Source organism: Colobus angolensis, unplaced genomic scaffold, assembly GCF_000951035.1.
Source record: "Colobus angolensis palliatus isolate OR3802 unplaced genomic scaffold, Cang.pa_1.0 Scaffold36, whole genome shotgun sequence".
NCBI classification, from domain to species: Eukaryota; Metazoa; Chordata; class Mammalia; order Primates; family Cercopithecidae; genus Colobus; species Colobus angolensis.
In genome coordinates this window covers 6,287,672-6,303,566 of record NW_012116932.1, presented here as the reverse complement: position 1 = coordinate 6,303,566, position 15,895 = coordinate 6,287,672, and the positions used below count along the sequence as shown (strand labels likewise).

Here is a 15,895-nt window from a genome sequence, read left to right as displayed (position 1 = left end):
GCCAGGTGTGGGTATAATCTCCTGGTGTGCCCGTTTGCTTAAAGCGCAGTATTGGGGTGGGAATTACCCGATTTTCCAGGTGTTGTGTGTCTCAGCCCCATTCCCTTCCCCTGTGTGCTTCCCAGGTGAGGCAATGCCTCGCCCTGCTTCAGCTCTCGCTGGTTGGGCTGCAGCAGCTGACCAGCACCGATTGTCTGGCACTCCCCAGTGAGATGACCCCAGTACCTCAGCTGAAAATGCAGAAATCACCGGTCTTCTGTGTCGCTCGCGCTGGGAGTTGGAGACTGGAGCTGTTCCTATTCGGCCATCTTGCTCCCTAGGACACCAGCATTCTTAATGTCTATGTGCCTGTATTGTTACTTGCTGCTGAAGTAGGGAGTTGGCAAAATGGGTTGCTAAGTTCTGGGTAAAGGGAATGCTTTAAAGATTACAAAACTCCTTTTTTGGTAATATTAACAAATTATTGGCCAGGCACGGTGGCTTATGCCTGTAATCCTAGCACTTTGGGAGGCCGAGGCTGGCAGATCACGTAATGTCAGGAGTTCGAGACCAGCCTGGCCAACATGGTGAAACCCTGCCTCTACTAAAAAATACAAAAATTAGCTGGGCGTGGTGGTGGCACCTGTAATCCCAGCTACTTGAGAGGGTGAGGCACGAGATTAACTTGAATCCGAGAGGCGGTGGTTGTGGTGAGCCAGGATTGCACCACTGCACTCCATCGTGGGCGACAGAATGAGACTCTGTCTCAAAAAAAATATATATATTATTTTAAAAAATAAATAACATAAAAATTACCATTTTAACCATTTTTAAGTGTACAGTTCTGTAGCATTATGTACATTCACACTGCCGTGCCACTATCACCACCATCCATCCCCAGAACTTTTGCATCACCCCAAACTAAAACTCTGTACCCATTAAACATGAACTTCCCATTCCCTGCTTTCCCTAGTCCCTGGCAACCGCCATTCTACTTTGTCTCTGAATTTGGCTACTCTAGACACCTCATGTAAGTCAAATCATACAATATGTGCCCTTTTGTGACTGACTTGTGTCACTTAGCATGATGTCCTCAAGGTATATCCACACTGTAGCATCTGTCAGAATTTTCTTCCTTTTCAAAGGAAGGAATATTTAATAATATTCCATTGTATGTATGTGCCCCACATTTATCTATTTATCTGTTTATAAAACATTTTGTTTGAATGCTAAGAATGTTTTCACTGGAAATGTGCATTGTGAAGCGTAAGGGAGTGGCAGAAGCAGACTGGAAGTTGGGAGCCTGGCTCTTGGGTCTTGACGCTGAGGCTAATCAGCGGTATGGCTTTAAACAAACCACTTGCTCTTTCTGAGCAAAAATATTCCATTTGTAAATAAATGGATAGAGTTAGAGTTATTAGGCATTCCCTGAAGATCTTTTCCCCCTTTAAAATCTTTCTCTCATTTAATTCTGAGTTTCTGGCTTTATGCACTTTGTGTTTAATGCACACCATAGCTTAGTCATCAATTATTTTCATAAAATGTTCTCCCTTCCTCTTTAACCTAGCTGTTTAGTTTATTTATGTTTTTTTTCCCCATTTACATGGTGGTCCCTTGTAAACTGAGGGTAGTTTTATTCTCTCTTCATTTTTCTGTTTAATTGCCCTTTTAATTACTAGAGCTCTGTCTGCCCAAATGCATTGTTTCCTGTATTATATAATTATCAGTTATTTAGATTTGCCACTTTGTTAGAAACAAAATGCTTGTTCCTCAGTGCCACAATGAAATAGCACTCGAACATAAATTTAATTTTCTCAGTAAGACAATTTTTACTTCTATAGAAGGATGTGATTCGTGGATGGAATAATGGTGAGAGCACACCTGGACAGGGGAGGGGCAGGGATTCTTATTCCTGATGCAGGTAGCCCCTACTGCTGTGTCGTTCCCCTGTTTCCTGGGGTTGGACCACACAATCTAAGCTAATTCCAATTGGCTCTTTTAAAGAGAGTAGGAGTATGATCCTGAGTGGCGGGGTGAGTAGTTCAGTGGGAAGGGTGGTTACATAACAGGTGACACAGGATGATTCAGGTCAGAGCAGGTGACCAGGGGTGACTCAAAATGGAGCAGGTAACCAGGGTGACTCAGGTCAAAGCAGGTGACCAGGGGAACAGATGTGAACTACTGATGAGAACTGACGGGAAAGTTGTTTACTGAAACTAGAGGCAAGGGAGCCGAAGAGAATCAGGAAGTTAAACTTTAAAATGGAGAATCAAAGAATAAGAGAGCTGAACATAGTGACATACTGATTCTTTGAAGAGAAACTTGGAGTTCATATATCTAACAACTCCATGGTGAAAATCAGAATAAAGATTGGCAAGCTATTTTCCCCCCAATATTTTGTTTTATAGCTAAGCTAAAGAATTACAGAAAAATAATTATAAAATTGATGTGTTAAGCTTTGAAAGATGAAACTTTCTCAAATGGGTAATACACAGGGAGATTATTAGGAAAAATATATGTTATGCTGTATGTGAATCTTGATCTTTCTGTGGAATGGTTTTATCCTGGCCTTTTGGAAAGGGTGCAGGAAGTGATCCCACCCGATTGGTGGTCTACTTGAATTACATTCGTTAATGTAGGCTCCATGCATTGAGTTGCAGATTGTGAACATTTGGAAACCAGTATTTTTTTCCTCTCTGAATTGCCTTCTGTTTAGACAGGGCTTAATAAAACCAGCAGCTAAACCAAGGAAAATACTCCCATTTTTAGGATGGAGGAGCCATACAACGTAATGAATTAAAGCCTGTAATGCAGGCCAAGTAATTAAAACCCACCCATGGCAGAAAGAGTTCTATAACCTGGTTCCAGCTTCTCTAAGTGACTTCTAAGTCCCCTTGTTCAACCCTATATTTTGGGTCTGGGATTTGGCTTCCCCTATTTTTTTTTTGAGACCAGATCTGGCTCTGTTGCCCAGGCTGGAGGGCAGCAGTGTGATCGTGGCTCACTGCAACCTCTGCCTCCCAGACTCAAGCCATCCTCCCACCTCAGCCTTCTGAGTAGCTGGGACTACAGGTGTGCACCACCACGTCCAGCTAATTTTTGTATTTCTGTAGAGATGGGGGTCTCACTTTGTTCCCCAGGCTGATTTTCAACTCCTGGACTCAAGTGATCTGCCTGCCTCGGCCTCCCAAAGTGCTGGGATTACAGGTGTGAGCCACCACGCTGGCCAACTTCCCCAAATTTAAGAGTTAGGTTTGTTACAGTGCCTGTGAGCTGCTGTCAGGCAAAGCCTGCTTTTCCCCTGCTTCTTTGAGGTGGATAAATGTTTTGTTCAGTAGTGGAGAGGGCACTAGCTGTTGTAGTTCTCTCTGCAGGGCCATGTCCCTGGGGGCATTTGGAGACCGAGTGGACATGCCCAGGAGCAGCCAACTGCTGGGCCCCACAGCCTTTGTGTTTGTGCAGGAAAAGTTCTTCCTGGGAACACAGAAGACTGGAGGTCACCCCCACCCCCTCCCAGGTCCCTCCACCCTGCACTTCCTGCACTTGTCAATGGAGGGAGGGTGTGTGACCCGGGCTTGCTGGGGGTGTTGTTTGGGGGGCAGCCGCTTGCCTCTCTCTGCACCTACCTCCCTTCCCATAGCTTTGTGATATAGGCTGTCCTGCCATCTCAGGTCTAGACAAGCAAAATTAAGTTGTATTTTTAAGTTTTTTAGATATGAGTATGGCAGAATAACCCTATGTACATACTCTTTGGGGGAAGAAAGGTCCATACATGAACATTTAGAAGATAGATTAGGGAGAAACCTCAACCTGCCCTCTTGACATGTATATGAAGCAATCAGGTTAAAATAATAGTGGTGCCCTTAACTCACAGAAGTAGCATTCAAAGGAGTAAAAACAATGGAAAGCATGCCTGTGGCCAGGCCATGGAAGGCGTGGAATGTGAAACTGTCCAATCCAATAACACCCACTAACTTTCCTAGACTAGACTTGCCAGGCCCCACAACTACCCCCAAAGTGTGTGTGGCAGGGATTGGGTAGGTGGTAGAAGGTTTAGAACTGGATCCTACTCTACCTTGAAGGGATTAATGACAGAGTCACAGAAGTTTCTGGGATGCTGAGACACGGCCTACCCTCCGATCTGGACTTGGTTATAGGAGCCAGTCAGGGGGCCCCATTGTTTGATTCCTTACCCTAGAGCATCCTGAGAAGGCAGGTTAGACTTGGGGTTTCAGAAATGTGAAAGTCAGTGATGGTACCCACTTCCATGTGTGTCCCAGGCCCTCAGACCTCTGGTGGGGCAGTCCCAGCTTGGAGAGGCGGAGGCTGGCCTGAAAACAGTGCTTCATGCTGCCTGAAACAGGGGTGCCTTTAAGGGCTTCCCCTTGCTGGCCTTTAGCGTGGGCCAGAAGTGGGGTACTCTTAGCTTCCAGTGAGGCTGTCGCCACCTCAGAAACCCCAGGTCGTGCTCTGAACATAGACCACATCAAATACAGTTTGGGGAGGAAGTTGAGGAAGGCACCGAAGTTCTCAAATCTCCTGTTTTTTGGAGGCCTTGTCATAAAGAGGCCTTGAGACTGCTTTAAAAGATCAAAGAGTCCCACACAATTCCTATTCATGTCAGAAATTTATGAGTCTGAACTGGTGGTGTATCTTGCACTATAGTTTCATTCAGCTCATGGGGTCTGAATTTCCTTTGTATGTTTCATTTTTTCAAGAGTTACAATTGGGTGTTTAGTCTCTATAGTCAGTGGATGGATATGCTTTTAGCCAGACTTTTCACGTTTAATATGTAACTGTTTAGGTTGAGACATTTTGATCCTTTTTGCCATTGTGCTATTTGATGCAGGACTTATTATTAATTTGTATTATTTCTTGCTATTATGCAATTTGATGCAGGATTTGTTCATTGCTTTGCACTAGTCTCACTCCCAGCCCTGGTGCAAGGTTCTGCAGGGAACAAACAAGGTCCTTTTGTTACTGGGCTGCTTTCTGGCAGGTCTAGCAGTTGTCCTTATAATAACAGGACAAGGCGGGAGAACTGATTTTGCCCTGCGTGGAAGAGGAGTAACTCAATTGACATTCTTTGTCATTTAGCAGTCAGTTAATGGCCACTTACTGGAAAATGTTACTAGGCTCTGTGGTGAGTGTTGTTAGAAACTGAATTACTCTGTATATTTCCCCAGGGCCCTTTTTCCCCTTGCCTGGAGTAGACACTCAGAACTGCAGGAAGTGGCACTGTGTTGCAATCATAGTTTCATTGTTCCTTTGTATTTTGCGTTTCAAAAATAATGATACTGCTTTTAATGGCACCAGAGACTTGCCAGGAGCCCAGGGGGTGGTACAGGGTCACTGGGTTGTTTGTTGGGTAGCCCTGGCCTGAGGGTGCCCAGGGGTGGCCTGTGGAAGATCTCCAGCAATGTCAGCCTCACGTGTGATTCATTTGAGTCACTCTGAACATCTCTCCACCTCCTTGACTTTACCCATGAAATGATTTCCAACATCCAGTCACTTCCCTGGGTATTTTTAGTCACTCACTTTGCAGAACCTTTGATGGGCTACAGAGGTGAAGGAATGGGTTTCTAAGTCCAAGCTGAGGTAGAATCCTGGCATTGCCATTTACTAGAGCTGCGTGACCTTAGACAATTCACTTAACCTCTCTGAGCCTCAGTATTCTTACCTGTTAACCAGTGGGGATATGGGTTCCTAGGGATGAGGGACCAGTGAAATGATATGCCTGGAGACAGCTAACACAGTGCCTGGAACATGCTAAGCACTTGTCAAAAGTTTCCCCCTCTTCCTTGCCAACTTAAAATTAAAACTGCAGCGGCGGAATGCCCCCATTTGTTGGGTAGCAGTGTTGTGAGCTGAGGGGATGGAGGAGGAGAAGAGCTTATCTATTAGTTTTCTTTCCACCTGGAGAGATCTTCCCCCTTTCCTTCCACACAGCAATAGTGCAGCCTAATGCCAGAGGAGTCCCTTCTTCTTGCAGTCCTCTGCCGACAGCTTGTTTCTTTTTGAATGATAGGAGGCATCCAAAGCCTCTTTTAGGGAGGGTTGGTCTTCATCCAGGAGATTCCACACTGGGATGGCCACATCATTCCATTTCTGGGTCATGTTTTCAGCTCCTTGGGCCTGCGAGGGATCTCTGTCCCTTCTGAAGTAAATGAAATAATTGTTACCAGCCTCCCACTTAATGACTGTGGCTACTGCTCCTCTTTCTCGCACACGAGGGGAGGAAGTCTGCTGGGGTGCTGGGCAGCCTCCCTACCCGATGGCACCACAGCCTGGATTTTTGAGGTCTGGTGGATTCCTGAGACTTTGCTTCCTCACCCCAGTCTGGACGGCATCCCTGGGCCCGGCCTGCTGCAGTACTCGCGGGAAGTGGCTGGTTGGCTCTGCTGGCTCCACGCACAGCTGGCACACACTGACATGGCTGTGGTTTGCTTCTCTCTCCTTCCTTCCCCCTAGAGTATAAGAAGAAGTACGGAGAGGAACACGGCTCCTGCCAGGCTGGGATAGCGGGCTTCTTCACCGAGGTGGGTGTCTGCTGTCGGGGCATTTCTGTTCTCTTGTGGGTGTTCATTTCCCTGCTTATGTGATTTTGGCAGCTCTTAGAGGTGGGACTTCTGGAGTCCCAGATACATGAGCTTCGAGGGCGCAGATTCTGGTCCTTACACCGGAAGAGGCTATTTCAATCTGCCAGGGGGGCACCAGCTGGCCAGAGACCACTGGGCAGAGGAGGTGGGCTGGCTCATCTGGAGGCTACCCCCATTTGATGATTTCTATAGGAGTCCGCTTGACTCTGAGACCTGGGGAAGGAGTCGATTCAGGGATGTGTGAGTGAGACAACATTCAGTCAGGTTGTGCCCCATCGTTGGTGGCTGTGCAGATACAAGAAGCGTGTAAGCATCCCCTCCTAGTGGCCCTCTCTCCTTAGTGAAGAGACTTGTTTGTTTTTTTGAGACAGAGTCTCGCTCTGTCGCTCAGGCTGGAGTGCAGTGGCGTGATCTCGGCTCACTGCAACCTCCGCCTCCTGGGTTCAAGTAATTCTCCTGCCTTAGCCTCCTGGTTACAGGTGCCCATCACCACACCCGGCTAATTTTTGTATTTTTAGTAGAGATGGGGTTTCGCCATGTTGGCCAGGCTGGTCTCAAACTCCTGACCTCAGGAGATCTGCCTGCCTTGGCCTCCCAAAGTGGTGGAATTACAGGCTGAGCCACCACACCTGGCCTGAGAGACTTGGTTTTACACACAACTCTAACCATTCCCTTTCCCAGATTCTGAAGGACAGGACACCTGCATGCTTATGGGCCCTTGCGGTAGTATCATGACTTTTGGCTGGTAGTACATTTTTAGGGACTGTTTTCTTGTGTCATTCTTACTTACTGTAAGTTTGCCCTTCATATTAATTCCTCCTCTCTCAAACACTTTCATGACTGCCTGCTGGCACTGTCCATCTATGTGGTTGCTCAGGCCAAAACAAGAGTCCTTTTTACTTCTAATTCATCTGCAATCCTGTTGTTTTAGCCTCCAAAACACATCCCAAATATGACAGCTTTTATTATCAATACAGTCGCCTCCATTATCACCATCATGTTTCTAGAAAGGCCACCACCAGCACCTGGAGCTACGCTGGCCCTGACTGGTCTTCTTACCTCTATTATGCTTTTTAAAAAATTGTGGTAAAATACACATATTATAAAAGTCACCACTTTAAAGTGTAGTTCAGCGGCATCAGTGCATTCAGTGTTGTGCACCCGTCACCACGGGCTAGGTTAGAACACTTTTATCACCCAGCCTGCATCCATTCTGACCTGTGCAGTGTGCTTTCTGCATACCAGCCCCAGGGGCCTTCATGTGAAACCCATCCTTCTGACTCCGAGGCTTCCCAGTCACTGGAGGATTAGAATCTAAAGCTCCTCATCCTGGCCCCTGGACTTGGCTCTCTGAGGCCATCTCTCTTTCCCTCACTCCAGGACGGCAGAGAGCTGGGGGAGGGCATGGGACATGGGGGGTGGAGGGAGGATGAAGGGTGCTCTCTGGCTTCCAAAATGAGGGCGCCTCCTGAGTCAGGAGCAAGACTGCCCACCTGCATTTCAGAAACTGCTGTTTAAATCCAAAGAGAAGATAGACAGTTGGCAAATTCATAGTGTCTGATTCAGAAAGCAAGCAAGAAAAGGCAGAAAGTCAGAAGTTTTATTATTTTCACTCTCAAACCAATAAATAGGAGATGCTACCCTCCAATCCCCATTCCACACCCTCAGTGATTCTTACTTCACTGGAGAATCATTTTTATGACAGTCGACAGAGTTCTATGCCTTGGGAATGGCACCATTCCTAGCCATTGAGGCCAAATTTAAAGATTCTTCTCTCACCTCACTCTCCTACTTCTAAGCTACCTTGCAAGTCCCACTACCTCCTATGCCCTCAAAACCTCTAACAATGACATCCATTGCTCTCCACATCCTCTGCCACCCCACAAATCTAAGCCACAGTTGTCTTGCTCCCAGCCCACTGTGGAACCCTTCTACCGTCCTGCTTACACCCTTGCCTCTGGACAGACAGATCCCCATATGGCAGCCAGAACCACCTTTTACAAACAAGAAAAATATCATGGTGCACCCTTGCTCAGAACTTTCTAGTGTCTTCTCATCCTACTTAGAATGAAATGCACATGCCTTCCCTTGGCCTCCCAGCCTTCCTGCCTTTCCAGGCTCATCTCCTACCTCACCCACTACATGGTATTTTCAGCTGCTGCTAGGACATGCCAGACTCCCACTGGTGGCACTGCACTGGAGATCCATTCACGTGGCTCTGTACACAAGTGTTTCTTTAGAAGAGACACTAATGGAGGAACTGCTGGGTCAAAAGGCACTCAGATTTGAATTTGATACATGTTGGCAAATTGCACTTCAGACATGTTTACCAGTTGACACTCCCCTGCATTGCGTCTGTCTCTATCTTCTCTCCCTCAGACTTTAAATTTTTGTTATGAAAAAATATCTCATTTTAATGTCACTTTCCCTGATTATTAATGTCGTTTAATATCCTTTTAAAATATTGACCATTTGTACTTGTTTTCTTGGAAGTTGCCTGTTTATGTTCTTAGTATGTTATTCTCTTTTGTTGTTGTTGTTGTTTTCCTGGTTTTTAGGAACTTGTTGCATATTTTCAACACTAATCTCTTACCTGATATATGTGTTTTTCACCTGATATACAATTTTTCATCAGCCTTTTTGTTATCTTTTAAGTTTGCCTATAGTGTCTTTATCATCCTGGCAATAAACATACACAGTTGGTCAAATCTATCAGTCTTTTTTTTCCCCCAGATTCTAAACTTCTCTCTTAGGAAGGTTATTCCTTATGTGCACTGCAAGTTGGCATGAGCAGCTGGGCAGAAGAGTGCCCGGGATCTACAACAGAAGTCTGGGCTGAACAAACTCTCATATTTTATACTTATATTTTTAATATACTTATATTTTTAATAGCACTTTCATAGGTTGTTTTTAAAAACGATTTCTATCTTTAATCTTTCTGGAATTTGTGTTATATACATTGTGTGATAGAAACTACATTATTTTTCTAAATATATAGTTGGTTGTTCTGATACTGGTTTGTTAAACAACTTTTCCTCTCCCCGTTGAAATGCCATCCTGCCATGTGGCAACTTCACTCTTCTTCCATCTCAGTAAACATTTAGATCGTGTAACAAGTATGGTTGTTGTTCCTCCAACAGACCTGTCTAGTATCGTGTGACTTGAGTCAATAGGCAGTAGGGAACCACTGTAAGTTCACAAGCAGGTGACACACTGGCAGAGGCAGTGTTGAAAGAAAGGCTATTTGGGCTGGGTTTGCCCAGAACCTTGGGAGTGGAAGGGCCTGAAGGGAGGCCTGGTAGGAAGCCATGATGTGGTCCAGCCGTGAAGCAATAGGACAGGCCAGGGGGAAGCTTAAGGAATCAAAATGATTGGGGGAGGCAGAGAATATGAAGGAGGTGTCAAGGGGCTGGGTGGCCAGGGAGCTGTGGGGTAGAGGAAGGAGGGTTTGAGCCAGGCTTCTGGAGAATCGTGGTGCCCCTGGTGGAAAGGGGTTCCCTGAGAAAGAACCCAATGAGAGATGTAAACTGCCAAGTCTGCTTGCAGATACATGGAGTGTGTGATGTTTTTAGAGGACATTTGGACTTAGGGACTGGAGTCCTGCCTGGGGTAGAAACTTAGATTTGGCTGTTGCTCATGACTCTCTTAGGGGATGAGTATGCTTATTGTGGGGCGTGGGGGAGACCCCTCCCTTTAGATGGGAGGAGAAGCTAGATTGATGGGAGACATCAGAACTCAACAGAGATGTTGACAGAGAGCCGAGAGAGAAAGTGTTCCCAGGAGGAAAGTGTCATTATGTTAGCCGCAGCTGCTGGCAAGTCAGGCATTGGGCTGGGTGGAGGCAGGGAGTGGTAGGAGGAGCCGGCGGGGCAGGGGTGTGGAGGGGAAGTCCAGGTGGCTGTGCAAGCTCAGGGTGACCAGAAGAACAGAAGACCTGCTGAAATCCAGGCTCTAGGATTTAGAGCCTGAGGGAACCATGGGGTGTCAGCCTGTGCTGGCTGTGCTCTCATGGTACAGCAAAGTGGGGACATGGTGGGTGTACAGAGTGGCCGGGGTGGGTGGGTGGTGTGAGTGGGAAGGCAGCCCCTCTGGGCGCCACTGTGTCCTCTGACCCCGGCCTGCTGTCTCCTGGCCACTTTGGACTTTGGCCTCCGCTTCGGTTCCCAGGCTTTTGGCCTCCTTAAAGAGGAGGTCTTTGAACTCACTGCCTGCCTTGTTTCTGGAAGTTCAGCTGTTTGTGGCTGAGCAGGAAATGTGATTGAAGGGGCCAGGCCAGCATGGCTCCCCTCCTCTGCCCTCTTGCTGACCTCATCACTTGGGTTGTTTGTCTTTTTTGTGAGCTGATGTCCCCTCACAGGGCAGACAGCTGCTGCCCAAACTGGACATGGATCTGTGTCCTTCTGGACACAATAGCTATGTTGCCCCAAAATATTTTGGCCTAAGGTACCTGCTTGACCTGCAGGTCAGTGACCCTGAGCTTAACAAAGCCCTCTGAGCTATGGATACCACCTGAGTTTTAGCCTGTCATTGAGGATTAGAGAGAATTTCCTGGGAAGTTTATTTATTTTTGTAGATGAGGCTAACAGAGGTAGTAGATACTGCTTAGCAGCAAGCGAGAATTTGGACCAACGGGGCTGGCGTTCGTGCCTGCTGCAGAAGCCTGGAGACACTTGGGTGGCAGTTTGTTCAGCACGGACTTCTGTTGTAGATCCTAGGCACTCTCCTGCCCAGCTGCTCATGCCAACTTGCAGTACACAGAAGAAATGTATGGCTTCTTCCAGGCACACCTAGATGCCCTGGTCCCTCTAGGGGTTCTGCTAATAAATGCGTCTTGGGAAAAAGGTGCATTGCTTATACATGGGATTCCATAAATGTGATTTAGGTAGTGGTGGCCTTTGCTTGGGGCAGCTTTCATTTGTGTGTGTGACATTGACACTGGCTGTTCCTGGGTGGTGGGGAGCTGAGCTAAGTATTGGTCACTTTTTCCTAGCACTTGTGAACAGCACCAGAAAGGTCACAAGCATCATCCATAGTGAACAGAAAAAAACAAATATGAGGTATTTCCAGGAAGGCACTGTCCCTCCCTTCAGCCTCAGCTCTGAGGGTCGCAGGCTTGGCCCTGTTTTATTTAGTATAGACTGAAGGGAGAGGGGTGTGAGCACTGGGGGTGGGATGGAGGGGAGTGGTAAAAACAAGAGCTGTTGGTTTTAAAGGTTTTTGAAGAGAGGAATGACTTTATCTTACCCTGTTGGTAATGTTTGAGAGGGGATGCAGTGGTATGGTAGGCATACATTTTTTAACTTTTATCCTGGGTTAGTCTAAGTCATCAGAAAGCAACATATCCCATCCCCGCCCCCAATGTCCCAAAGAGCCTTTGCAGGCCTGGGCTGATGCTCAAAGCTTTGGCCTGTGCAAAGCCGCAGGTGGAGAAAGCTCTGCACTGTACATACATCTGGGGCTCAGGAGGTTGCTCATTAGGTTCTTCGGTGCCCTTTGTATTCTATTTGGATGCTTATTACAAATTCCTTTCCAAGCTCAAGGCCAGGAAAAAGAGTCTCTCTCCTCTGATGAACTTATCACTTGTGTTTCTTATACTCTTTCTAGAACTAGCCCGGTCTCTTATGCAGGACAGATGAGTGTAAAAAGAATGAATGGATGGATGCTCTGCTGTGTTTCCCAGTGGAGAGTCCTGACTGCAGAAAGCCATCTATTTTTATAAAACAATGAGATACCCCTGGGAACATCTGGCTTATCATCAACAGCTTCCTTCAAGGGCGGTAGGATCTCAAAACCTTACAATGAAGTGCTCCTCAACAGTCATTTCTTGTCTACACCCTCCCGAATTATCAAAAAGCAAACCATTCTGTTGAGAATCTAGTGGCTTTTCTTCCATCTCTGTTCCTGCCCTACCCTTTGTTAAGGTTCTTCCCCAAATTAACCATAAAACTTATTGTTTAAAGCATTGTCCTCTTGCCTGCAGGCTCTATCCTCCTCTCTATCTTTTTCTTTAGATACTTCTGGCTTTTGCAGACACTTGCTCCCTGAGAATTCAGTGGTGACTTTATGAATTGTTTTCAGAAATTCTAAATCTCCGTGGCAGGATCTAGCCTCCAAGGACTTGTCAGAAGCCAGCAGCTTCTGCCAGTGCATGGGGTCATCTCTGCAGAGGGAGATGAACCTGAAAAGATCTGTTTCTGAAATATATGTGGGTGACCGACGGGCAGGGTGCGGGGAAACTCTGAAGGCTCAGGGGAAGGTCAGGTGGGTTTCAGCAGTGAGAGACTTGACCTGCACAGCGTCTGTTCTCCCCATGAGCCTTCATGACCTACTAGTATCTTTGGAGTTTTGTCTATAGCTGAAGGGTTTCCACTAGAAATTTTGTTGATTTTAACCTGTTTTCATAGAATTTTTTCTGAAATACTTTGCACATTACCATGCTGTCTTACCCCAAGAATGATTTACAAAGGGACTTTATTTATCTTTATATCTAGTGTGAACTCTGAGACATAATAGCAGGTGCTCAATAAATATTATTGAGTGAAAACTTACTGATTTCATTGGAAAAATAATTCTGATTATTTCTTAGTGCAGTGTCGAAACTTTAGAAAGTAGGTAATCCAAAAGTAGGGATTCCCTGTTGGGGGAAGGAAGGACTGAAAGCCAGGGACCTCTGATGGATACAAGCACAGCCTGCCTTCTAGCTCCAGCACAGCCTCTGCACAATGGGAGCTTTGTCTTAATGCTTGTCAGATGTCATCTCATGAGCACGTTTTGTGTTTTTATGCGATGACTTCCTTGTTAGTGTTTAATCACTGTTCTGGAATTTTTTAAAAATGAAGATTATTAAAAATATTAATACAATAAAATACACTATTTTAAATGCAGAGTTCGATGAGTTTTGACAAATGTGTATACCATGTTGTCTCTGCCTGAATGAAGATGAGAACATGTCCATCACTTCGGAAAGTTCCTCATGCCCCTTTGCAGACAATGCTCCTCCACTTTACTCCGGGCACACACCGATCTGACTTCCATCACTGTGGATTGGTTTTGCTGATTCTAGAACTTCCTATGAATTGAGTCATTTTTTTCTCATCAACATTTGGTCTAGGATTCACCTATATTTCAACTGAGTTTTGAATACTGCGAAAGGGTTACACAAGCAGAGGAAGTATGAGGGCATTGCACAGATGTAGATAGAAAGAGCAGAGGGAGCTCCGAAGACCAGGATTAGTTTAGAGTGTCCTAGGCATGCAGTCTCAGGAGGCAGTGGCAGGAGAGGACCCTAATGTGGTTGAAAGAGTGGATAGTGTTGAATTTTGTCTGAGTCCTACACTCTTGGAAAACAGTCTGGTCCAGAATTTGGAAAAATACAAAGGAAATAAACTTTGGGAATGAGAGTGCAGGGGATGCGTTGATTGGTTCCCATTATCTTATCACCCAGGGGAAAACCCCAGCAGATATCTGTGCTGACTTCCTTGGGTAACCAAATCATTTCTGGGAACTTAGGGTTATCATCAGCATTGGTGATGGTTCTGCGGCACCAACATGCCGTCAGGCCTGTTGACCATTTCCACCGGTCTGAATGCTGAAGACAGCTGTGTGTTGAACCTCTTATGTTCTTGAGTCTGGGTTTTTTTGTTTGTTTGTTTTTGACAGAGTCTTGCTCTGTCGCCCAGGGTGGAGTGCAGTAGCATAGTCTTGGCTCACTGAGACCTCCACATCCTGGGTTCAAGCAATTTTCCTTCCTCAGCCTCCTGAGTAGCTGGGATTACAGGCATGTGCCACTATGCCCGGCTAATTTTTGTATTTTTAGTAGAGACAGGGTTTCACCATATTGGCCAGGCTGGTTTCAAACTCCTGACCTCAAGTGATCTGCCCGCCTTGGCCTCCCAAAGTGCTGGGATTGTAGGCGTGAGCCACTGCACCCGGCCTTGAGTCCATTTTTAACAGTGATACTGTCTTTTGCTGCCTGCGGTCTTCTCTTCCAGTTTGTGTCCTTCCTTAGTTGACCTCTCTGGTCTCTTGGTTTTGTTCTTCCAAGTTTACAGTAGACGATAATGATCGGAAAACCATGTTCTAGAACGTCCCTGAGAGGGTCTTGAGTGTGGTTTGGAGGGGATTCCCTGGAGTACTAGTGCACAGTTTCCTCTTGCCACGCATCAGGGTGGGGGAGTTGTTGGATGGTGAGCCTGAAGTCCAGGCAGGGTGCGGTATTGCTTGCTGCTTTTCATGAGTGGTGCTTCCCAGAGTCTGTGGTTGAGGTCAATGTCAGCTGTTTGTCATTTCTTTGTTAGAGCCTGATGTAAAGTTGAGGAAATGTGTGTGGTCTCATTGTGGATAGAATAGGGGCCTGGCCTGTCGTGAATTCTGTCACCTTGCTCAGTCTCTTCACATCTTTAGTTTTTTTTTTTTGGAGACGGAGTCTCGCTCTGTCGCCCAGGCTGGAGTGTAGTGGCCGGATCTCAGCTCACTGCAAGCTCCGCCTCCCAGGTTCACACCATTCTCCTGCCTCAGCCTCCCGAGTACCTGGGACTACAGGCGCCTGCCATCTCGCCCGGCTAGTTTTTTGTATTTTTTAGTAGAGACGGGGTTTCACCGTGTTAACCAGGATGGTCTCGATCTCCTGACCTCGTGATCCGCCCGTCTCGGCCTCCCAAAGTGCTGGGATTACAGGCTTGAGCCACCGCGCCCGGCCTACATCTTTAGTTCTGATAATCCCATCTGTATAATAGATTCCATAATGCTGGTGAATCTGGTGAAATGTGTTTTTGTTGCTTAGCGGGAGAAAAAAAGTTCTTGGTGTGAGAAATTTCTCCTTTGTTGTGACTGTGGTTCTCACTGCACTCCCCTCCTCTCCCCTCCTCACTTCCTTCTCTGCTTACCATTGGATTTCTTTTTGGTAGGAGCTGGTGGTGATGGGTGCCCCAGGGTCATTTTATTGGGCTGGAACCGTCAAAGTGCTGAACCTTACTGACAACACGTACTTAAAACTGAACGACGAAGTGATCATGAACAGGCGGTACACCTACCTGGGTGAGTACTCGGGGAGAGAACAGGTAAGAAAGGGGAAATGGGTGTGATTCCCACCAGATTCACAAATTATTGCTTTATTGTTGGAAAGAGGAGTTAGTTGGCTTTGACGCCTGTTGTTCTAATGACTTACATCTTTAGCCAGGGCATCTTCACATCTAGCTCCACACACAGAAGGTAGAGAGGAAAACCAAGGAGGGAACTGAATTAAAACTATGCTTTAATTAAAGAGCTGACAGTTGAACCTCCAGGGAAATAAACATTTTATTTTCTCATTTTATCAA

The 15,895-nt window shown here is 46.3% G+C and overlaps 1 protein-coding gene across 1 annotated transcript in view; it reads left to right on the top strand.

Annotated features, from left to right (window-relative positions):
• The window catches only part of ITGA9 (integrin, alpha 9), a 372,615-nt gene that overhangs the window by 29,116 nt on the left and 327,604 nt on the right, over positions 1–15,895 (top strand). Inside the window, exons 4-5 of the mRNA XM_011953420.1 lie at positions 6,451–6,518; positions 15,485–15,614. Of these exons, the coding sequence (XP_011808810.1) occupies positions 6,451–6,518; positions 15,485–15,614 (198 nt within the window). The remainder of the gene's footprint in view (positions 1–6,450; positions 6,519–15,484; positions 15,615–15,895) is intronic.